General features: G+C 52.0%; 1 protein-coding gene across 3 annotated transcripts; it reads right to left on the bottom strand.

The window, feature by feature from the left end:
• Positions 1-3,788: 3,788 nt before the first annotated feature.
• On the bottom strand, positions 3,789-16,857 carry TBATA (thymus, brain and testes associated). 3 transcript variants are annotated; one of them, XM_068982326.1, is made up of 10 exons: positions 16,811-16,857; positions 15,271-15,506; positions 12,978-13,133; positions 12,094-12,173; positions 11,152-11,160; positions 10,556-10,729; positions 8,528-8,609; positions 7,278-7,422; positions 5,544-5,596; positions 3,789-4,496 (listed from the first exon to the last, which is right to left on the bottom strand). In XM_068982326.1, the coding sequence occupies exons 1-10, from the start codon at positions 16,855-16,857 to the stop codon at positions 4,468-4,470; spliced, it is 1,011 nt and encodes a 336-aa protein (XP_068838427.1). In that variant the 3' UTR covers positions 3,789-4,467. The 3 variants fall into 3 exon arrangements, with proteins under 3 accessions (XP_068838427.1, XP_068838425.1, XP_068838426.1); XM_068982324.1 differs by lacking the exon at positions 11,152-11,160 and having other exon boundaries at positions 12,088-12,173; XM_068982325.1 differs by lacking the exon at positions 11,152-11,160 and having other exon boundaries at positions 10,556-10,726.
• Positions 16,858-23,788: the final 6,931 nt, after the last annotated feature.

Raw genomic sequence — 23,788 nt, 5'->3', positions numbered from 1 at the left:
AGCGATATTACTGAACTGTATCTTATAAATGGTTAAAATGGTAAGTTTATATTAAAAGTGCGTAACAGAGACACATGTACCCCAATGTTCATTGCAGCACTGTTTATAATAGCCAGGACATGGAAACAACCTAGATGTCTATCAGCAGATGAATGGATAAGAAAGCTGTGGTACATATACACAATGGAGTATTACTCAGCCATTAAAAAGAATACATTTGAATCAGTTCTGATGAGATGGATGAAACTGGAGCCGATTATACAGAGTGAAGTAAGCCAGAAAGAAAAACACCAATACAGTATACTAACACATATATATGGAATTTAGAAAGATAGCAATGATGACCCTGTATGCAAGACAGCAAAAAAGACACAGATGTAAAGAACAGACTTTTGGACTCTGTGGGAGAGGGAGAGGGTGGGATGATTTGGGAGAATGGCATTGAAACATGTATACTATCATGTAAGAATCGAATCGCCAGTCTATGTCCGATGCAGGATACAGCATGCTTGGGGCTGGTGCACGGGGATGACCCAGAGGGATGTTGTGGGGAGGGAGGTGGGAGGGGAGTTCATGTTTGGGATCGCATGTACACCCATGGTGGATTCATGTCAATGTATGGCAAAACCAATACTGTATTGTAAGGTAAAATAAAGTAAAAAAAAAAAAGTACATAACGATCAATTCTATGAAGAAGGAATTTTATTCTCAAGCAATGGGGAAGAATGGGGGAGGGTCAGACTCATCAAGTGTGCCTGAGTCCCTGGCCCTGTCTCTGGGAACAGTGATGACCACTGACGGTGTCATCTCAAAAGCCGACATTCCTTTCCACTCAGCAAAAAAGTCCCAAGAGCAGACAGTGTCTATTCCAGTTTGGGTCATATGCTTATCCAGTCCTTAAACCAGTCCCTGTGCCCAGGGATGCGATACTCCGGTTGGATGGAGTTAAGTTTCAGGCCCACCTGGAAGGAGGGCAGGGGACATCTGGGCACCCCAACAGGGGCTTCCACAGTGGGTAAGGAGACTGGATCCCAAGGAGGACCTAATAGCAGAGAACACTGGAAGGGAAAATCTGTCTTCTTGCTTCAGTCAGAGCAGCAGAAGGTAGGGAGAGGAGAAATTCCAGGGCGGCGTGAGCCAAGGAAAGTTCAGAAGTGACTCAGAAGTGGCCATGGGGTACTGACACCCAGCAGAAGTCCCCTTGATGGCCAAACAGGGGCTCAGACAGAGAGCACTGCTAAGCAGAGCGCAGAAGCTCTGCAAAGCCAAGTTGTGCTTAAATACCACAGCCCAGTAACCAGCCCGGCCTCCAACCTGCCCAGGACCTTAGGTCAAGAGGGTGCTCTGTGCAAGTGATAATGCAGGCAGGCCTGATGCCACTTGCATTTCCAGAAAGGCCAGTGACGACTGTGTTTTGTGAGATGTCTGGAACCTTCCAATTCCCCCAGCTGGCTGCCCCTTGGGCAGTCAGCAGTGACTCCCTTAAAACATGGAGAAAGTAGGCAAGCCTGTTGGAGGACTTTAAAGAGGGCCAGGAAGTCAGCAAACCCTGCTGAGCTCCATATTCCAGAGATGGAGGAAGAGGGACCAGGAGGAAGAGGGGGTGAAGTGACTGGAAGTGAGGGATGGGTCCACTTCTCTCTTTGGAGACAAGTGGGCCTTGGGGTGAGCCTGAGAGACGGCAGCTGGCAGGAAGTAAGGGGCACTGACTGAGAAGCCCGCAGCCCTGGGTTTGAATCCACTACTTATTGGCTGTGTGAATTTTGATGTTACTGTTGCTCTGAGCCTTGGATTTTTCTACCTGTGAAAGCTACCTACGGGTTGCTGTGAGCCCTGAGTGAGATCAGATCATCCCAGGAAACCAGAGGTTAGCCATCTGTGGTTTTGCAACAGAGCAGCATGTTGTGTGTTTATTTCCACAGTGTTTCTATGGGCGCTTGGTTCAGTTCGGTTCCCTTATCTTTCTCCTAACAGATTGCAGAGCTGCTGAGAAAGATCTCATTTGTTCACAGTCTACCCTCAAAATACACAGGTAAGAAGCCAGACCCAGAATGTCTTCTCTTTAAATACAGTGACACAAGCATTCTGCAGGGAGTTGTAAAAGCAAACACAAGATGGAGAAAGCAAAATAAATAGATGTGAAGGATGGGCTAAGAAACTTAGTTCTTTCTTTAGAGGCTATACCTTGAGATTTTTTTAGAGGCTATACCTTGAGATTTTTTTTAAATAGCAAGTGTCTCCAGTATATAGTTGTACATTTAAAAATTACATATGTGTTTTCAATTCTGCATATTTCAATTATATATATTTTTTAATTTGGCTGCACCAGGTCTTAGCTGTGGCATGAGGGGTCTTTGATTTTCCTTGTGGCTTGTGAACTCTTAGTTGCAGCCTGCGGGATCTAGTTCCCTGACCAGGGATTGGACCCAGGACCCTCGCATTGGGAGTGAGGAATCTTGGCTACTGGACCCACCTGGGAAATCCCCCAGGAAACTTAAAAGGGGAGGTACCCTCCAGAGAATAAGAAAATTATGATACTCTGCAGGGGCAGATGTATGATTCTACTAATGCTAATACGGTGTATCTAGAGTAGTCAGACTCAGGCAGAAAGTAGAGCGCCAGGTCTTGGGAAAAGGGGGAAATGGGGAGTTGTTAACGGGTTTCAGAGTTTCAGCTTTGCAAGATGTAAAGAGCTCTGGCGATGGCTGATGGTGATAGTTGCAAGTGGTGTGAATATAGATAAAAAACACTGAAATGTACACTTCAAAGTGGTTTAAATGGTTCATTTTATGTTGTGTATATTTTTATAAGAAAAAAAATTGGAAAATTTTTGTGGGCTTTCTGGGGGCAAACTGGTGGCAGGGTTGAGGACAGAGGAGAAGGAAGTCAGAGAGATGGCATAGTTTTTGGTTTCGTCTGTATGTTTTGTTTTTGGCTGTGCCACTGGGCATATGGGATCTTAGTTCCCCAACCAGGGAGCGAACCTGTGCCCTCTGCAGTGGAAACATGGAGTTCTAACCACTGGACTGCCAGGGAAGTCCCAGGGCATAGTTGTCACATATGATGCTGCCTCCAGGGAAACATCCCTAGTAGCCAAGGACCTTTTAAAAACAGGACAATTTTATACTGACCATGAAGCTTTTTGCTGGATTTACAGCAAATCCCCACCCAGTCCCTCTTCTTGATTGAAGCCTGGTGAGCGCAAGTTTTGTGTGAAAGGGGCTCCCTGGATTAACACAGGGAGAATGGCAGCAGTGCTGGAGGTGTAGAATGGAGCCACAGCCTGAGGACGGAACCAAGTCAGTAGAAGTAGGAGCTCAGAGCCATCGTGACCACGGCATTGTAAATACTCAATGCCAGTCCCCCAGCCCCAACCAAGAAATCTGCAGAAATCTCGAGGAAGACATTGGATTCCCAGAGAGTCAGGGCCATCTTGTCTTTATCTTAAAGGATAGAGACACCCCAGCTGCATCTGGGTCATATTTATGTGATATCCCTTTCCTTTTCGATTTTGTCAACCACCATTGTGCTAACTCTATGCTCGTCCTGAATGTAAACCCAACTTTTGGGGAGAGTTACTGTTCACAGAGGACGAGATGGCTGGATGGCATCACCAACTCGTTGGACGTGAGTTTGAGTAAACTCCGGGAGTTGGTGATGGACAGGGAGGCCTGGCGTGCTGTGATTCATGGGGTCACAGAGAGTCGGACACGAATGAGCGACTGAACTGAACTGAACTGTTCACAAGGCAGCAGAGTCCAGCAGATAGAAGCAGGAATTCTAGAAGCAGACATGTTGTGTTTGGCTCCTGGGTTCTCACTTTATTATGTGGCCTTGGGCAAGCTGATCCACCTTTCTGACAGTCCCTCAGTTTATTTATCTAGAAAATGAGAGTGATTCTCTATCTCCTGGGGTTTGGGTGAGCATCAGATACAGTACCACATATAAAGTGCTCACAACAATTCAGAGTGTTCATCAGTAGCTAGTGCCTCAGTCCTGTCCCAGTGTCTGGTAGGAATTCAATCGTTGCTATGGGTGAGTCTTCTAAAGTGGCCTGTGAGTTCCCCACTTCTGCGCTAATCTACCCAGAGCCCTGTGAGCCCTGGCTCAGGGATGAGCACAGACCTGTCTACCCCTTGCCCTTTGACTCTCTGGAAGCGAACAGAAGCAAGGAAGCCCCACACAGGGAGGCTTTCTCCAAGGGAGTCGGGATGGTTTGGTTCAGCTCGTCCCCCTTCCCGGAGCAAACTACATAAGCACAGAGACCTCCTGCTGATGGGAGAGTGGAACTGTCCTCTTAAGGGGAAGACAGTAGTTTAATGGGCTCCACGTGATAGGAAAACCAGTACTGCTGATGAGGACTTCGGGACGGAGTCTTCGAACTCAGGCGCTTTTCTTGAGCGAGGCGCAAACTCCTCAGCCCTCTGCCTTTGCCGCTTTCTCTTCTGGGTTCTGGCTGGAGTGCACTCAAAGAACTTGAGCTTTTCCAATGTTCTCTGGGATGGGGCGGGGGGACATGGCAGGCAGGAGAGTGTGAGGGAGCTGCCTAGGATATCCGGAGAGACCCCTGCTCCCTGCTCCAGGCCCCGGTGCCCAGGTCAGGCCAGGCTCCTGCTCAGGCTCCCTGGTCACCTGGGAGGGACTGACTCCCTTCCCCCAGCCTCACCTCCACCCTCTGCTACATCTGGGTGTCACTACTATATCCAGGTCACAGATGTCTGCACAGTGCCTACTCTATGTCAGACACTCGCCCTGGCACACAGGACCTCTTACAGTCTGCGGGGGAGAGCAGTGTACGTCAAGAATACCTGTCTTCTCTCCCTGCAACCTTCCTCCCTTTGTCCTCCTGCCCTGGTCTAAGGCGCCCCCTACTCCCTCATCCCCTCTGGGCCTCCACAGTTCATTCTCCACACGGCCGCCCGAGGGGTCCCCCCATGCCCTGATAACCCTCCAGTGAACCCCATGCAGCCTGCGTGAGACCGCACGCCTGACCTTCCCTGCGGGGAAGGCCACAGCCTGTGGGCTGGCTCTGCCTACCTGTCCCATTTCCTCCCACTGTTCCCAACCCACAAGGGTCCAGCCACCCTGGCCCGCCCGCCTGCTCCTTCACCCACACACCTGGCGGTGGAAGCCTGTTGCAGGCTTTCCCTGCGACAGAGGGTTGGGTCCTTTCTGCCTCTCGGCTCAATGGACCCTTCTCCATGCCCCCGCCACCCCCCACTCAATCCTTCTGACTCTCCTATTGCCCTGTTTTTTCCCTTATGGCACCGTCTCCCTCAGGTGTCTTTGTGGTCTGCACGTCTCTCCCTAGGATGTAAGCTCCAAGGCAGCAGAACCCATCTCTGAATTCTCCCCTAGTGATTCCCAGAGGCTAGCACCTGGGTACTAACTAAGGATCTGCTAAGTGGATGGATGGATGGATAAAATGAACAGCTTCTTTGGGCAGGGGCCCATCTCTAGAGGGGTCCTTGAATCCCCCAAGGGATCTAGCCGTGGTGGGCTTCAGTGAGCCCCACCCAGTGCCCTGCTGTGGGGACTCTTACCTGGTTTTCCGCTTTTTGATAGAGGTGGTGTCTTCATCTTCTTCGGGGATTGGCTAAAACCAACACAAGGAAAGCTAGGAAGGTCAGGCTGGAGCCAGACAGCCAGCTGAGTGACAGGGCGGGCGGGGAGGTAGGAAAGGTGCCCCTGGGAAAGGCAGAAGAGCCAGCAGGTATCTGTCCAGGGATGGCCCCACCCTGAGCAGGACCCCAACAACTGCAGCACCATCGCTCACCGTGGCCACAAGGAACCAAGGCCCTTCTCTAGGGGGCTGTCAGAGAGGCCACTGCACTGGCCCTCCCTTGGCCTGCTGCTTTCCTGCAGGTGGGAACCCTAGCGAATTACTGACAAGCATGGATAACGCTCCTATCTTGTATAGGCTCTGCAAGCCTTCTGATGCACCCGATGTAGTGTTTCTTCTCTATGACTTTAGGAGAGGGGGTTTTTGAAAGAGTGAAACTGAGGCTCACAGATGGGAGGTGGCTTGCTTTACCACTGTGTCTCCACTGGTCTCAAGCTAAACAAGAAAACCAAGTATGGGGCCAGAGCAAGCACCTATACCTTTAACACATTCAAGTCAGCACTGCATCCTGCCGCCTCCTTCTCAGTCTGCCCAGTCTCCAGCCACTCCCAAATTTCACATTACCTATCGCTTCAAGTTCCTGGCTTTCCCAGCCCTCCTCACTCCTGACTTGCCCTACTCTTGCATTTGCGTGTTCAAGATACACATCTCCATGTTCACCCCGACTCCACTATGTGGCAATCTCTGGGCATCTGCCTTTCCAACCAGCTCCTAGGTGACTGAGTGCTGCTAAGCCTGAGTCTGCATGCATGCTAAGAAGTGTCAGTCTTGTCTGACTGTGACCCCATAGACTATGGCCTGACATGCTCCTCTGTCCATGGGATTCTCCAGGCAAGAATACTGGAGTGGGTTGTCATTTCCCTTCCCCAGGGGATCTTCCCAACCCAGGGATCGAACCCTTGTCTCTTATGTCTCCTGCATTGCCCGGTGGGTTCTTTACCACTAGCGCCATCTGAGAAGCCCAAGCCTGAATATGAGTCCCAGCTTTTCTGCTGCCCACCCGGGTGACTTTGGGCTGTCATTCAACTGTCCTGAGCCTCAGTCTTTTCATCTGTAAAATGGGAAGCCATACTGCCTCCATGGGTGGCTGCATGGACTAGAAATGTGTTAAACACCCAGCCGTGTCAGGTACATACAGTGGACACTCAGGATCGCTGGCCCCATGGCTGACACTCAGGCCCTGCTGCGTGCAGCCTGCCCTCATCTTCCCCTTCCCCAGCTTGTCGTTAATCCTTCTTTCAGCCATCTGGATGACTTAGTACCAGCACAAAGTTACTTCTGCCTGCCGTATGTGACCCTTCCTTCTCTGCTGTGTCTTCCCAAGGCCCAGGAGCTCCTGGAGAGCTTGATGTGTGTGGCTTATCCAGCTCTGTTTTGCTACAAGTGACACAGATCACTGCCTCCCCTGCTTCTCCCCTTGATATCCTCCACAGCAGGCCTCTGGAGTCTGGTCTGGCAGAGAAAGCCTCTGAACCGTCAGGTGGCACCAGGGGTCCTGGGGAGAGTGGGGCCTCTTCCTCCAGTGCAGGCACAGGCAGCCCAGGCTTTGGCCTCCTTCCCCGGGCCTCCTCGGGCCACACCTGGGCGGACAGGTGGCTGAATATGGGGGAGCAGTTCCAGGAACAGAGGGGCAGGTGAGGGGTATGACACCCACCTGTAGGGTAGCTGGTGCCTCTCTTGAAGTGAGTCTTGAACTTCCAGGAGCTGGTTCAGGAGTTTTTCTGCTGGGATGGACACTAGGGGCTGGGGAAGGAGCTGAGCCACCGCGGTCTGCAGGAGCCCTAGTGCCGTGTCTTTCTCTGTAAGCACAGCCGAGGTGGGGGGAGGACGCTCAGGGGCAAGACCTCGGGCCCCGTCCTGCTGCGGGATGGGACGGGCAGCAGCAGGGCCTCCAGCTCTTCTGCCCCACAGGAGTCCATGGGGAGGGCCATGCATCTCTCCGGCCCCTATATGTGCAGCATGCCTCAGCCTTCCACACCTTTATACACCTGCTCGTGTGCACCTTATTCTTGGCGTACCTGCCATCACGCCCCCTGGCCCTCTGGGAAGGCTGCTGGGGACCAGCCTCCCTCCCCTTCCTCCTCCACTCTCTCGTCCAGCCAGTTCTCTGGCTCTCATTGTTCCTCACCCCTCTACTTAGACGCACTTTCCACTCACCATCCCAGTGTGTATGTGTACGTCTATTCACGTGTCCACATGTGTGTGCTCCTATGAGTGTGTTTGCATGAATGCGTATGTCCATTCATGTGTACACACGTGTGTGCTCTTATGTACGTATATTAGCATGAATGCATATGTCCATTCATGTGTACACACACGTGTGTGCTCTTATGTACGTATATTAGCATGAATGCGTATGTCCATTTATGTGTACACATACGTGTGCTCTTATGTACGTATATTAGCATGAATGCATATGTCCATTTATGTGTACACACACGTGTGTGCTCTTATGTACGTATATTAGCATGAATGCATATGTCCATTTATGTGTACACACACGTGTGTGCTCTTATGTACGTATATTAGCATGAATGCATATGTCCATTTATGTGTACACACACGTGTGTGCTCTTACGTGTGTGTATTTGCATCTCTGTGCATGTGTGTTTCCCACAGAGGTGGATTAAGGACTGTCTGTCTCCCTCCCAGGGGCCAAATCCTATGGTCAGCATGCAGGAGGGTTCGTTCTAAGAAGCAGTGTCATGGAAACCCTGCGGAGGAGAGGGCAGTGATGTTGTCTAGCTGGAAAAGATTAGTTTGTGGCTCCAAAAAGGAGGAACAGCCCCCGTGTAAGGCCATGGGATGGGAGCCGAGTGACTTCTGAGTCCTGCAGAACCAGAGGACACGGCCCTCAGCAGCCTCCACTCAGATGAGGACCTGGGCCCAGGATGATGTCCTCACCCTTGGTGGGCGCGTAGAGTAGCCAAAACTGGATAGCATTCAAGGAGTCTGTCTGCAGAATTTGCGAAAGCAGTTCCAGTATCTGTGGACAGGAGGACAGGCCTGGGTCAGCATGGCCGGACAGCACATTCTAGCTGGCAGCACAGCCCCGCCCCATAAAGTATTCTCTCCCCACGTCCTTGGCTAGACTGGCCCCCACGACGGTCCCTGCCTACCCTCTGCAGTCCCTGCCTACCCTCTGCATGGACTTCACACTTTGTAGAAAGCTTTCTCTGCCAACAGCCCTGGAGGAAGGTTCTTCACCCCCTTCCTGGACAGATGAGGGATCTGAGGAGGCCACCTGGTGGACATGCTGTAGCAGATCGAAGCCTCTGAGTCAGTTTCTTGGACCCCCCATCCCTGAGCCCTGTGTGGTTGTACCCCAAGGTCCCTCACTGGGAAGGCGAGGTCAGAGCTAGCCGTCAGCTCCTCAGAGACGCACCGAGTTCCGAATGCCTGGGTCCTTGGTGTGGGAATTTCAGGGACCTCGCGGGCCTCCCCTCCCTGAAGCGCCCAAGCTCAGAGTCTGGAGATGTTAGCAAAGAGGTGGGCTGATCCCTGTGGACAGCTTGAGGGTTGGAGCCAGCTGGTTCTGTGCACTGCTTAGTTGGCAGCCCCTTCCCGCCCAGGGCTGGGCTGTCTTCGCTCCCAGGGTCCTTCTCAGCCCACTCAACCTCCCACATCTTTGCTACTTCAGGACCCTTTCCCCACTGCGTCCTCCAGTAAAGGGTCAGCGGCAGGAGATCCAGGCCTGTCTGAGGAGGGCTACGGGGGCTCCCTAGGCTGGGCTGCTGACGGCGGCGGCGGCCATGTAGAGCCAGGGCCTGCAGTGGGTCGTGGAGCTCCTGGAGTCCTAGGAAAGTGGGGTCCCCTCAGTGTTTGGCGGCCAGTCTCCCCAGGTCGGCCACGTCCCTGACAGAGTGGAAACTGGGCCAGGCCTTGCCCCAGGCCTCCGCTTGCTAGGCTGCCTCCCCTCTCCCCCAGGGAACCCACTTGCTGAGGTGACCCCCACCCCCCATCGGCCTGGGGCCCTCCTCCATTCTCCGCATCCAACTTACCTGCCCTGTGCCCCCTCCCCATAGGACCTGAGAACCTACTTCCAGGCAAGGTGAGGCCGCCCTATGGTGGAGAAAGCACTGTGTTTGAGCCCCTGCTAGGCCGCTCCTTCTCCAGGGACCTGGGCCATGGGCCATCACCCGGCAGGGCTTCAGCCTCCTCATCTGTGGAGTGGGGATCCCTGCCCTATCTGCTCTGTCTGTTCCCTGAGCTGTTGTAAGGCTCCAAGGGGACCGCGTGCTTTAAAGCACTGGTCACGGGGCAGGTGTCAAGATGCTGCCACAGTCTGGCCTCTGCTGGAGAACACGTGCACCTCTGAACAGGGACTCTCACACTGCCTTGCCCACTGGTATGAGTCCTGCGTGCCTCCCAGGCCCTAATGGGAAACTCAGACACAGAGGAGGGGTCTTCATGCTTTGTTCCAGCACAGACCAGACTTCTCCAGAGTGTGGGGACCTGGCTGGGACCAGCCTTGCAGACTGCGGGGGGAACCCGCTGGGTGTGGTGAGGATGTACCAGGCAGGGCCTCCACCTCCAGGCAGACCTCCACTTCCATGCTTCTCATTCCGCTGCTGTGGCTCCCCCTTCCTTAACTTATCAAGTATCTTCATGGGGCCAGACCTTATGATAAAACACCTGTTCTTCCAGTTTGACTAAATGATAGAACTAAGGTCCCTAGAAGGGAAAGGCTCACACAGAAACCTAGAGGCAGCCGGGGACTGGAATCCAGGCCCCTGACTCCCAGAGCTGAGGTTTTTGAGTCTTAGGGTCTCAGGGACAAGACTTTCTCCCTGGGAGAAGCCATACTTGAAAGCACTTTGCAAGGGTCCTAGTCGGATCCTCATGAGCCTGGGAGCAGGTTCCACCAAGTTCCCTGCCCTCAGATGAGGGCCTCCATAGGGTCCACAGCCCCCAGCCTTCCCAGCAGCTCACCAGCAGCTCCTGATCCTGTAGGACAAAGGTCTGGTCTCCTCCATCTCTGCTCGCAGGCTGGTTTCGGCCCTGGTGGGAGTGGCGGCGGATCATGGCCCGGGTAGAGGCAGGGATGAGCCTGCCAGTCTCTGCTGAGTACTTTGCCCCCTGTTCCCGCTGAGGCTCCTCCTTCTGCTGGGGAAAAATGTGGCCAGAGACTCCAGGCAGAGAGAAAGAAGAGAAAGCAGAGAGGAAAAGGTAAAAAGAAGAGGAGGCGGCCAGGGACCCAGGATGTCAACCAGGCCAGCCTCAACCTGTCTTAGACCCCACTTACCGGTGGGGGCAGCCCTTCCTGTATAGCCATTGCTCTTCCTCCTGGAATTCTACTGAAGGTCGGCTGCCCCCACCCCCATGGTCCTCGGTCTTGCCTGGTTAGGCCCTCCCTCAGGTCCCTCCCCTCAGCCCATCAGAGATTTGAAAATAGTATCCTGTACCAAGACCCCCATTGCCTTCCTTAATTCTTAGCTCCGCTGCCCCCAAACCTGTCCCCCACAGCTTAGCATCCTTTATTTGCCCTGGAAAACCTTCCCGAGCCAGGTGGGCACGAGGCCTGGGACCTCCTGCCCCTGGAACTCCAGTTAAGACTGGTAGTATCCTTCTCCCCATTTTATTTATTTTTAATATTTATTTATTTGGCTGTGCTCGGTCTCAGTTCCGGCATGGGGGATCTTTTAGTTGTGGCTTGCGAACTTTTTAACTGGGATCTTCCTGGACCAGGGATCGAACCTGTGTCCCCTGCATTGGCAGGTGAATTTTAAACCATGAGACCGCCCATTTTAAAGATAAGAAAACTGAGGCCCAGAGAGCTTAGCTGAGTTACCCTGAGTGTTACAGCAAGTTAGCTGTGGAATGAGAATGAGAACTCTGCTGTACAAGACAAGGGTAAGACCAATCTTAGCCAACAGGGGCCAGGCCTGTCCTAGGACCAGTTCCAACTACCTTCAAGCTGCCTCCTACTTGTCTTTACTGGTTTATCAGCAAATAGCACTCAGGCTACTCCCAATCTCTCTGAAATCCTTCAGTGATTCTCCACCCCTTTGTCAGGTAAAACATGAAACTAAGTTCAGAAATGAGAGGCAAGCTGATCTTGCCCACATCCAAAGTCGGCCCTCCTCCGACTCCTCTCTCACTGCTGCGCACTTATCTCCTGTACTTTTAAACCCTCCGTTTTGTAAGACTCTGTCCTGTATTTTCTCGCTTGCGCGTGAACATCTGTGCCATGTGCCTCCACCAGGAACACCTCCCCCCGTCCTCTTCTAAACTATGAACCCTTCCTGGATTTCTCCACCAGGTACATTGTGTCCTCTGAACCCTCCCTGTGACCCTGTCTCTTGGGTTGTATTCAGGGACCCCTCCCCTCTGCCAACAGCAGTGCCTCCCGCCTTCCTGAGAAGGTTTGCGCTGTGCTGGTGTGGTTGGAACCACGTGGGAGTGCTTTAGTTACAAAGGAGTGGGTCCATTTCATTTCTTCTTGGACAGCTCCTTTGTTCTGCACCCACCTCCTTGCTCTTCAGCTCACTCTCCTTGGTGAAGATGGCCAGCCGGGAAGCCAGGTCCTTCAACTCCTTCTTCCAGGCCTCTGGGAGGAGAGGGCAAGATCTGGCCGACAGATCCCCGGGGTCTCCCTGTACACCCTCCCTGTGCCGAGTGTGGAAGGAGGGTAGGTGGAACAGCCTCCTCTCCTCCCTGCCCTCCCACCCAGCATCTTAAAGGGAAGGGTATTTTCACAGGGCAAGTGGTGCCCTTGAAGGAAGGAGTTGGAGGGTGGGTGGGAGTGCTTGCTGCTGACATTTGTGTCCCAGCCTGTGTCTTAGCTGGGAAATGCTGGAGAATGTTTGGCTACGTGTACCGAGATGTTTGTGATTTAGACTAGCTTTGCCTCTTTTAGGAAAATGAAGCCAGGGCAGAGATTAGGTTGATAGGCTGTGCCCGTTGCTACAACACTGAGTGACTCCTGGCCAGGTTGGTAAAGAGCACTGCAGGAAGCCTTCTGGGCCCCTCTGCCCCTTCTCCAGGATCCTCCCTGCTCTTTGGGGAAAGAGAGAGGCTTGGCCCCAGTGGAGGCTTCTGAAATGCTGCCGCAGCACTCTCTATGGCTAACTGTTCTGGCTGGCCGGTGCCTGAGCACACAGGTTGCAAGATTCAGCATTTCCAATACTGTTCCTGGCTCGAGCTGGAAGTCGCATGTCTGTTGCCCAGATCTGTCTGTCCTCTGCTCTTTCTGACTCCTCAGGCACCCCAGAGCCAAGCAGGGGTACATTTCTGAGGACCTCGGACCCCCACCCACCTAGTAGCCATGGCCTTTTCCTTCTGGGGTACCTGCCCAAGCCAGGCAGCCCTTGGGGCCAGGTATAGCCCCAAGGTAGAGGGCCCCAGTACCCACCAGAATAAAGCCGGGGGTCCCGATTGGACTGCGGGTCTCCAACAGGCACCGAGATGGTGGGCATCCTGATCAGAGAGCAGGATAAGAGTGTGGCTTGAGGAGAGGTGGCCAGAGAGAGCTCGTCCCTGACGACGCAGACAGGCTTCCCGGTGAGATCTGTTAAGGGTTGGAGGCGGTGGGAAAGGGGACCTGAGTGGGCCCCAAGAACTCCAGGAAAATTGGAGGAGGCTAGTGGGCAGGGAAGCACTCAGCCCCACTTCTTCCAGTAAACACAACCCCAGAGATGGCTAGGGCTGGAGGGCCTCTCGGACGCTCTGACCTCACCCCTGGGCACATTTAGCATGGCAGCGAAAGGGTGGGCTCAGGGTCACATAGTGAGACTGGCCGAGGGGAGAGGAGAACCCGGGCGACCTGGGACCCTCATCTGGGGGTCCCTTTGGTTTTACAGGGTAACGAAGTGTAGGTGTGAGCGCACAGAGTGTGTGGAGCACACAGAGGCAGGCAGCTTTAAGCAGAGGAATGGGAGCAGGGCGTTAAGCCACAGTTTGTGGTGAGAAGGGCCTGGGCTCAAACCACAGGGGGCGAGGCCCTCTGGATAAGACTTCATGCCACCTGTCAGCCTTGCAGGTCTGAGTGCATGGCAGCCTGGGGGTGGTGAGAGACAGTCTGCATGTGAGGAGCCTCCAGGCTAAGGTCTGTGTGCGATTGTAGCATCACTGGCTTCCCAGGTGGCACTAGTAGTAACGAATCCGCCTGCCGATGCAGGAGATGAAAGAGACGTGGGTTTGAGCCCTAGGTCAGGGAGATCCCCTGGAGGAGAGCATGGCACTCCAGTATTCTTGCCTGGAGAATCCCTTGGACAGAGGAGCCTGGTCGGCTACAGTCCATGGGGTCGCAAAGTGACTGAAGTGACTTAGCATGTATGCAATGGCATCGTTAGATGGTTAAGCTTTGGGGAGCAGCGTGGTTAGGACTTAACCGCAGTTTCTCACTCTCTCCTCCCGGAACACTTTCCTCTGGCGCCAGGACCCCTCTCTCTCCCGGGTCCTCCTAGCTCACCAGTCACTGCTCTGTGGCTTCTCCTTCATCCCTTCGACCCCTTAACCTTGGGGTCCCCAGATTCATGCCAGGCTCTCCTCCCTAGCCTCTGCAGTGTCCTCTGACGATCCCCATCCAGCACACCTCTTCAAACACCACTCCTATTTGAGTGGCTCTCACATTTGCATCTCTGCCTGAAACTGACACGACTGCCTACTTGGCACCTCCCCTCGGGCTTCCCCACCCACCCTCCTTGGACTTCCAAGAGGCATCTCACATGCTGCATCTCCCAGCGTCTCAGACCAAACCCCGACCCTTCCCATCCTCTGCTGGCCCCGTCTATAGGCTCCTCTATCTTAGTGCAAACCCAATTTCCCAGTTTCTCAGACCAAACACCTGGGAGTCAGCCTGACTCTTCTCTCCATCTCATACTCCATTTTTAATCCATCAGCCAAGTCTGTTGGCCTCGCCTTCTGTATCTCTCCAGAGCAGGGCCACTAACTCCTGCACTGCTATCTCTCTGGTCCAAGCCACTGTCCATTCAGAAGCCAGCAGAGCCCTTCTGTTGCTTCTTTGCTCTCAACCCTCTGATGGTTGCCATCTGACTCAGTGAGGTGGCTTAAGGATGACCACGGTGAGCTCCAAGGCCCACACGATGTGGGCCCTGCTGCCTCTAATGTGTCTCACTTCTCCTCCTCCTCATTCTGCTTCAGCCACACCCACGTCCTCACTATTCTCCAACAGGAGGCTCTTCCGTCTGCCTGGGACACCTTCCCCCTGAGATCCACATGGGTCATGCCCTGTCTTCCTTTAGTCTTTACTCGAGTATCATGATGTTGGCTCTGTATATAGCCTTGGCACTTCCAATCTTCTGGCACCTTCCTATTCTTCCCCACTAAAGGTTGGCTCTCTGAGACCAGGGACCATCTGTCTTGCTTGGTCATAACACCAGGACCTGAAAATGTGCCCGACTCATAGTTCACACTCGTTAGATCTTTGATGAACAAATAGCTGAATGGATGAAATGGCCTGAGTCAGAGAAGAGAGCACAGCTCTGGAACAGAATATTCATCCCTTTCTCTGATTTGTAAGCTGGGAGAATCGGCAGTGACATAAATCCTGTAGGGCTGTGCAGTCTGCCCTTGGAATCCACCCTGCTCCAGGTAGGTCTTGGCTTGGCCAAGAGTGGCTGGGTCCTCCCTTTCCAGTGGCCCCCCAACCCCCACCATGAGGCCGTGGCCTACCCCAGCCCTACCTTGGATGTGGGTCACGTGCTGGGGCTGGGGGTGGTGCCTGGAGAAGAAGGAGTGGTGGCTGAGGCGACCAAAGCGGTAGGCACTGGGAGTTTGGGGCTTGGATGTCCTCACTGCCTCTCGGATCAGCTTGAAATCCATGATCCCTGGGATCATCGGTTTTTTCTGTGGCCCGCTGTCCCCGTGGCTCCTTGGCCGGCAACCGGACTTCTTTTCCTGTTTCGGCTCAGCCTTTGGACTAAAGGAGAGGGCCAGGGAGAAGCAAATGGAGCCTTAGGCAGCAGTGCCCACCCGAGCTTATGGGAGTCCATTCCTGAGATACTCTGAAAACTGCTTAACAGATTCCACCTCCACCCCCATGGCACTGAGCCGGGCCTCTCCCAGGGTCCTTTCTCAGCCATGCCATCCAGCCCTGGGGAACCTTCGGTCTTCCTACGATGCCCGAGTAGGGAGCCAGGATCCATCTGAGAGAACTCAGATGGAATCTCCCAGGACCCCAGTTTTCTCTCCAAGACCATTTCCGAAGCCAGAAGGAGAAGCCGTAGACCTACCTCCCCGTCCAGGCCCCTGCGGTGGAGCACAGGCACATTCTGTGCGCCTCCAGGGCCAGGGGGCTGACCCTAGTGCGGGCCTCTCCCCAAGCCAGACAGTGGGCGGCCCAGGGGAAGCCAGCTATAGGCTGCCCCCCGCCCCCCGCTCCCCGCCTTGCCCTCAGGAGCAGTTTTGGCCCAGACTCAGCATCCAGGAGCTGATGCCAAAGCCAGACTAGGCCAGCCAGTCCTCTTCCCGTGAGGGCCCCCCTGGGAGCTGCAGAACTGTTGGTCTGGCTATCTGGGCTGCGTCGCTGTGGGGAAGCTTCAAGCTCTTGCTTCGCTTCACTTCACTTCACTGGAGACAAGCGTCTCAGGTTCTCCGTCCTCCACCTGCACCCCTTCCCTCTCCTGAGGATGCTGTGCCTCCCCCCAGAGGAATAGGTGGAGTCGGTCCAGCAAGGATCCAGGGGTGGGCTGCTCTCCTCCAGGGGCCTGGTGGGACCACCTGCCTGCTCGCTGTCTGCTTCCCCTTCTGGCGGCCCTGGCTGAAGGGAGGCCCTCTGGAGGTGTGTAGATGGACTCTGGATATGCTAAGCAAGGCATTCTGCCCCGGAGCCCTCTGAAGCTTTCGATGACCAGGCCCCTGAGTTTCCTGTTCCATCCTCGATTCGCTTCTAGGGGATCTGGGACTTAAAGAAATAAAGTAAACCTTCCCTGAACATCACTGTTAGCTGACCTCCCCTGCCCCCAACTAACAGTGGAAGTCACCCCTTGAAACCCCCAGAATGTTTATGCTCCTGACCGGAGCCACCACACCCTCTCTCGACCCAGGAGGGGCCCTGCCTGTGACCCGTGTTAACTCAGGCCTGAGAACCCACTGGGCGCCTGACTGATAGCAGAGGGAAGGTGACCTCCTCTTGGACCCTCAAACTGTTGAGTTCCTTTGTATTCTACCCTCCCCAGCTCCCTCCACCTCCTCCGTCAGCAGGGAGGGCACTAGGGACCTTACCTCGGCAGTGAATGCTCTGCCAATTGGGCCCTCACTTCTGTGGCCATTGGGGGGCCTCTAACAGAGTAAAGACTGGTGCTCTTAATACGAGTGTTGAAGATGCATAACAGGAACAGACACTTTAGGGGAAAAATTGGCAATAGCTTATAAAATTGAACATTTGCCTGCCATATCCCAGTATAACCCAGCAATTGCATGTGTGTGCGTGCTAAGTCACTTCATTCGTGTCGGACTCTTTGCGACCCATGGACTGTAGGCTGCCAGGCTCTACTGTCCATGGGATTCTCCAGTCAAGAATAGTGGAGTGGGTTGCCATGCCCTCTTCCTGGGGATCTGCCCAACCCAGGGATTGAACTCGCATCTTTTATGTCTCCTGCACTGGGAGACAGGTTCTTTACCACTAGCGCCACCTGGGAAGCCCTATAATGGAACGTTCGCATACCATATCCCAGCATAACCCAACAATTACTGTCCCAGAAATATACCCCAGAGGAGCTCTTGCAGATGTGTAAGAATATTCAAACCAGCATTGTTCGAATTAAAAAACCTGGTGACAGTTCACATGTCCAATGGCAGAAGAGAGGATGAATATGCTGTGGCCCATTCAGACAATTGAGCATTATATTGCAGTGAACATGAATGAACCACAGCTACATGCAACAACATAGATGAATCTTACAAACGTAATGAACAGTCAGGGAAAGCAAATTGCAGAAAACCATATAGCTTGAGATCCTTTTTTAAAAATAAAATTCAAAAGCAAGCAGAATTATCATAAAGGTAATGAAACAAAAGCAATGAAACTCTGCAAAATTCAGGTAGTGGCTATTTCTGAGGGCAGATAAAGGGCGGGGGGAGGAGAGGAGCACGCAGGATGTCTTGCTGGTGATCTTCTAGCTCTTGGTTTCAGAGGTGCTTTTATTGGCATTCGTCATATTACGAAATAAGCTAGATGACATGAATGAAAGATAAACGTCAAAGCCAAATTGACACTTCAAGGTGATGATGAATCTGTAAGTGTAGTTCTGGGGTTGCAGGTGCCGAGGATGGGTTCAGCAATCAGCACATTCTGAGAATTAACCCTCTGAGTCATAGAATCTGCAGGGGACCCCAGAGATTCTCCCAGGGCCAGGCTTTCATCAGGTTAGGGTGGAGGGGAGCAAACAGCACTGCCTGAGATTGGGGAAGGGGAGAGACTTTGAGATCAAGGAGCCAGGCATCCTTACTCAGTCTCCTAATCTTTTCCTAAAGACAAAACTAGCTGGTAGGGCATCCTCTGAAGGGAGTTTGGACATCCTTGATGAAGAGGCTAGGCTCTGGAGCGGTGGTTCCCAACCTTTTTGTTACCAGGGACTGGTTTCATGGAACACAATTTTTCCACACATCGGGGAGTCAGGGGGAAGGGTTTCAGGATGAGTCAAGCACGTCACATTTATTGTGCACTTTATTTCTGTTTTATTACGTCGGCTCCACCTCACATCATCAGGAATTAGTTCCCAGAGACAGGGGACCCTTGCTCTAGAGCACTTCGATGCTGCAGGGCTGAGGACAGGGCATTTACAAGCACATACCCACCTGCCTACAGGAAAAGGAATCAACACGATAGAGACTTTTAAAAATACTTTTGACTGTGACCATCGTAAGAAACTCATTTTTATATTGTAACCCAGTTCACACACACACGTGTGCATCTACTTGTGTGTGTACATGAAACTGAAGCAGTTCTTGTCCTTGTTGTATATGACACATACTGATAGTGTCATCCTACTTTTTGTCTTCGTTTTGTCGTTATCAAACTATTTCATTGATTTTATAAGCCACTGTGGGTCATATCACACAGCGGCTGGGAAGAGGTCAACAGGGCCTCTAACGGGCCTGGCCTGCCTTTGCCAGAGCGGGCCAGGCTGGGCCCCACTGCATCTGCCCTTGACCTTCCTTCCCTTTGCCCCTGGGTTCCCAGTTGGCCAGGCACAAGGGCCCTGAAGACTGATACCAATTCAGAAACAGAACTTCCCTTTCCCCCTCTGTGCCTTCCCGCCGGCTGACCCCTGCACTCACCAAGGAAAGTGGCCGCTATAGTATGTGGGTGAGTAGCCCTTGCTGCTGGAGCAGGAAAGAGCCAAAGGACAAGACAGCGGGAAGCCTTGTCAGTTCTGTGGGAAAGCCTGTCGCTTTGTGACTGCATCAGCCAGTGGTTGCTAGGTTACCCCAGCCCTACAACTCCAGAGCCACTCCCCAGCACCCCTCTCCTCACCCCTAGCCAGGTCCTCTTACCCTTCCTGGAGGGGCAGAAGGGCTTACCGAGCACCCCCTGCTTTCCTGCCCTCCAGCCGCCTCCTCCTCTCTCTTCCATTCAGCACTTTCAATGGGGCTCAAGGGAGAAAATGAGAATTGGGGGCTGGTTTCAGCCAGCATGCAGCAGGCAGAGAGAGAAAAACTGGCCAAAAGGTTTGGTTGGGCTGGGTGCCAGCTCTGTCGGCATGACCAGGCTGTCTGCCACTGTGGAGGAGTCTGTCCCCCTGCGCCCTATTTCTGGGGGTTGATTCTCAGAGAGCTGTCTCTTAGAAGGAAAGGAGGTGGCCGCCAACAGGATCCAAAGCCTTCCTGCGGCCCTACTCCAGGCAGGAGAGCTGGGTGGAAGGGCCCTGGACTGTCAGTGGCAGGGGTCTCAACGGGATTCTGACCCTCCCTAGGTGTGCTGCCCTAGGGGTGTCATCTGTGCTGCCAGAGGTGTGCGACAGTGGCAAGAATACTTGGTTCCAATTCCAGCTCTACCTCCTAGCTGTGCAGCCTCAGACAATTTACCTGATGTCTCTGAGCCTCAGTTCTCATGTTTCTGAAATGGAGGATGATTCTTGCACTCATTCTCATGGGATTTTTGAGATTGCCTAGTGTAAAGCCTTTTGACTGTGTGGATCCCAACAAACTGGGAAATTCTTAGAGATGGAAATACCGGACTACCTGACCTGCGTCGTGAGAAATCTGTGTGAAGGTCAAGAAGCAACAGTTAGAACTGGACATGATACAACAGACTGGTCCCAAATTGGGAAAGGAGTACATCAAGGCTGTATATTGTCACCCTGCTTATTTAACTTATATGCAGAGTACATCATGAGAAACGCTGGGCTGGATGAAGCACAAGCTGGAATCAGGATTGCTGGGAGAAATATCAATAACCTCAAATATGCAGATGACACCACCCTTATGGCAGAAAGCAAAGAATAACCAAACAGCTTCTTGACGAATGTGAAAGAGGAGAGTGAAAAAGTTGGCTTAAATCTCAACATTCACAAAACTAAGATCATGGCGTATGGTCCCATCACTTCATGGCAAATAGATGGGGAAACAATGGAAACAGGACGACTTTATTTCTTTGGGCTCCAAAATCACTGCAGATGGTGACTGCAGCCATGAAATTAAAAGATACTTGCTCCTTGGAAGGAAAGCTATGAGCAACCTAGACAGCATATTAAAAAGTAGAGACATTACTTTGCCAACAAAGGTCCATCTAGTCAAAGCTATGGTTTTTTCAGTAGTCATGTATGCATGTGAGAGTTGGACTATAAAGAAAGCTGACCACTGAAGAATTGATGCTTTTGAACTGTGGTATTGAAGACTCTTGAGAGTCCCTTGGACAGCAAAGAGATCCAACCTGTCCATCCTAAAGGAAATCAGTCCTGAATATTCATTGGAAGGACTGATGCTGAAGCTGAAACTCCAATACTTTGGTCACCTGATGGGAAGAACCAACCCATTTGAAAAGACCCTGATGCTGGGAAAGATTGCAGGTGGGAGGAGAAGGGGACGACAGAGAATGAGATGGTTGAATGGTATCACCGACTCAATGGATATGAGTTTGAGTAAGCTCTGGGAGTTGGTGATGGACAGGGAAGCCTGGTGTGCTGCAGTCCGTGGGGTCGCAGATTTGGACACAACTGAGCGACAGAACTGAACTGAATGTAATGCACATGGAAGTGTTTAGAATAGTCCCTGGCACCAGATATGGTCTCCTACATTATTACCCTCTCGGAGCCTGTAAAATGGGGTGTCCTCACCTAATTCTCAGGTCGTTCTGAAGGACAAATGAGCTGATAGAAGCGAAGCACCTGTCAGATGCCTGGTGCATAAGAGATGCTCACAAATGGTAATAATACTAATCACTACTGTTATTGGCATCTTTTTTTTTTAATTGTAGTATGCAGATGACACCACCCTTATGGCAGAAAGTGAAGAGGAACTAAAAAGCCTCTTGATGAAAGAGGAGAGTGAAAAAGTTGGCTTAAAGCTCAACATTCAGAAAACGAAGATCATGGCATCTGGTCCCATCACTTCATGGCAAATAGATGGGGAAACAGCGGAAACAGTGTCAGACTTTATTTTTTGGGGCTCCAAAATCACTGCAGATGGTGACCGCAGCCATGAAATTAAAAGATGCTTACTCCTTGGAAGAAAAGTTTTGACCAACCTAGATAGTATATTCAAAAGCAGAGACATTACTTTGCTGACTAACGTCTGTCTAGTCAAGGCTATGGTTTTTCCAGTGGTCATGTATGGATGTGAGAGTTGGACTGTGAAGCAGGCTGAGCACCAAAGAATTGATGCTTTTGAACTGTGGTGTTGGAGAAGACTCTTGAGAGTCCCTTGGACTGCAAGGAGATCCAACCAATCCATTCTGAAGGAGACCAGCCCTGGGATTTCTTTGGAAGGAATGATGCTAAAGCTGAAACTCCAGTACTTTGGCCACCTCATGCGAAGAGTTGACTCATTGGAAAAGACTCTGATGCTGGGAGGGATTGGGGGCAGGAGGAGAAGGGGACGACAGAAGATGAGATGGCTGGATGGCATCACTGACTCGATGGACGTTGAGTCTGAGTGAACTGCGGGAGTTGGTGATGGACAGGGAAGCCTGGCGTGCTGTGATTCATGGGGTCGCAAAGAGTCGGACATGACTGAGTGACTGAACTGAACTGAACTGAATCTGTCACTGGTATCTTGATGGAGGGGGATGGGATGGGTCCTGAGCCTGAGAACTACTGCGGGCAGTTTACTTTGTTTCTTTGAGACTCACCTGAGAAAGGGGCTCAGGATAATCCTTTGTCCACAGGACTGAGGTGAGGTCAGAGGCTGCTAGGGATGTAAACAGGCTATGTAAATGGAAGAGTCTGCAGACGGTGCTTGGTCCTGTCCAAGGAGGGAGGCTGCTGGCCCTCAAAATGGATGGGTGTGGGCCTATTGGAGGGTCTTTCTTCTCAGCCTCCCAGGCTTCTTATCAGTGGCCCAAGGCTTTTCCACTCTGTGTCCTCTGCTGGGGAGAAGAGCAGGAAGGAGGATAGCCAGAGGCAAACACAAGTCCTTCACAAGTTCTGCCTGTCCCCTCTGGGGGGTGGTGACTCAAGCCACTGCAGTGACCCATTTTGGGGTGGCCTCTGAATGTGACCTTGCCTCTAGGGCTTTTAGGCTCTGGCTTCTCCTGGGCTTGCCCCTGCAGGAATGAGGTGACCCCTTTGAAACCATTCTGAAAGCCCCCTCTTGCATGCTTCTGGGAATCCTGGTGGCTACAATGATAAATGAGACTGTATTTGAAAGAAGAGAGGGCTTCTTCCCTCCTGCCAGCTCCTCTGCGCTGCTTTCAGCTCACCTGGGGGATTTCCCAAAATGTGGCCTGACTCAGTCAAGAATAAAACCCACTCATCCCCCCGTTGTACTTCTTACCCCTACCACTGTGTTGTTTAAAACTGGGCACCGGATCTCCGTGCAGATTGCAGCTTTGGGACTGAAGGGGGTACCTTATAGATGCCCTCAACACTGTTTTGTAAGATTTATGAGGGAATTCAGGGTAAATCCTTTTGACTGCCTTTTGTGTTCAGTCACTCGGTCATGCGACCGACTCTTTGTGACCCCATGGATTGTAGCCCACCAGGATCATCTGTCCATGGGATTTCCCAGGCAAGCATACTGGAGTGGCTTGCCGTTTCCTTCTCCAGGGGATCTTCCTGATCTAGGGATTGAACCTGTGTCTCCTGCATTGGCAGGTGGAATCTTTACTACTGAGCCGCCTCTTTATTGAGCGTCAAAAAGAAGAGGGAGATTCTTGTCTGCCTGGAAATGGTTTGAAGTGCAATCATCCTGCTGAGATGACTCAGTTATAAGAGGAGCAATATAAAATTCAATGGAATACCTCTTATGTGACAGGCATTGAGCTAATCCTTGTAAGCATATTATCTCATTTAACTCTACAGATGAGGAAGTTGATGGTCAAAGAAATACTTTCTTACATATAAGAAAAGTATATTCTCCCCTCATGGCTTACTCTTCTGTCTCCAAATACAGTCTTTTGATGGAGAGAAGTTCCTAAATTTAATTTAGCCAGATTGGTTAATTTTGTCCTTAGTGATGAATGGTGTTTTCATCCTGTTTAAGAGATCTTCGCCTCTCCAAAGTTAGGAAGGTATTTTTTTCCCCGTATTATTTTTGGAAAGTTTCCTATGGTACCTTTCACATTTAGATCTATGTTCAATCTGGAATTGGTTTTTGTGTATGGTGTAAGTTAGAGGTCCAGAGCCATATTGTTTCCCCTACAAATATCTCTTTGACCAGCACCATTTTTGCCTCTACTATTTGGCCACACTGCCGCATGCAGGATCTTAGTTCCCTGACCAGCAAAGAAGCATGCGGCCCTAACCACTGGACATCCAGGGGAAGTCCCTGATCAGCACTGGTTTAAAAAACACTTTCCTTGACTTGCTTCTCTGTGGTATCATCTTTGTCAAAATTCAATTGTCCCAATATGTGTGGGTCTGTATCTGGATTCTTCCTTTCGAATGCCCTGAGTCTACCATTCCACCAGTACTGTGTGTTAGTTGCTCAGTTGTGTCTGACTCTTTGCAACCCCATGGACTGTGGCCTGCCAGGCTCCTCTGTCCATGGGGATTCTCCAGACAAAAATACTGGAGTGGGTTGCCATGCCCTCCTCCAGGG

This window comes from Capricornis sumatraensis, chromosome 10, assembly GCF_032405125.1.
Source record: "Capricornis sumatraensis isolate serow.1 chromosome 10, serow.2, whole genome shotgun sequence".
NCBI classification, from domain to species: Eukaryota; Metazoa; Chordata; class Mammalia; order Artiodactyla; family Bovidae; genus Capricornis; species Capricornis sumatraensis.
Note: the sequence above shows the minus strand (reverse complement) of the source record. Positions and strands in the feature narration are given on the sequence as shown.

Excerpts from the sequence above, each read along its gene's own strand:
- TBATA (XM_068982326.1), bottom strand. The coding sequence starts at position 16,857 with ATGGCCACAGAAGTGAGGGCCCAATTGGCAGAGCATTCACTGCCGAG. Across the intron at positions 12,174-12,977 it reads GGACCCCCGGCTTTATTCTG|AGGCCTGGAAGAAGGAGTTG; the intron begins GTGGGTACTGGG and ends CTCTCCTCCCAG. Across the intron at positions 7,423-8,527 it reads ACTCTACGCGCCCACCAAGG|AGAAAGACACGGCACTAGGG; the intron begins GTGAGGACATCA and ends CTGTGCTTACAG.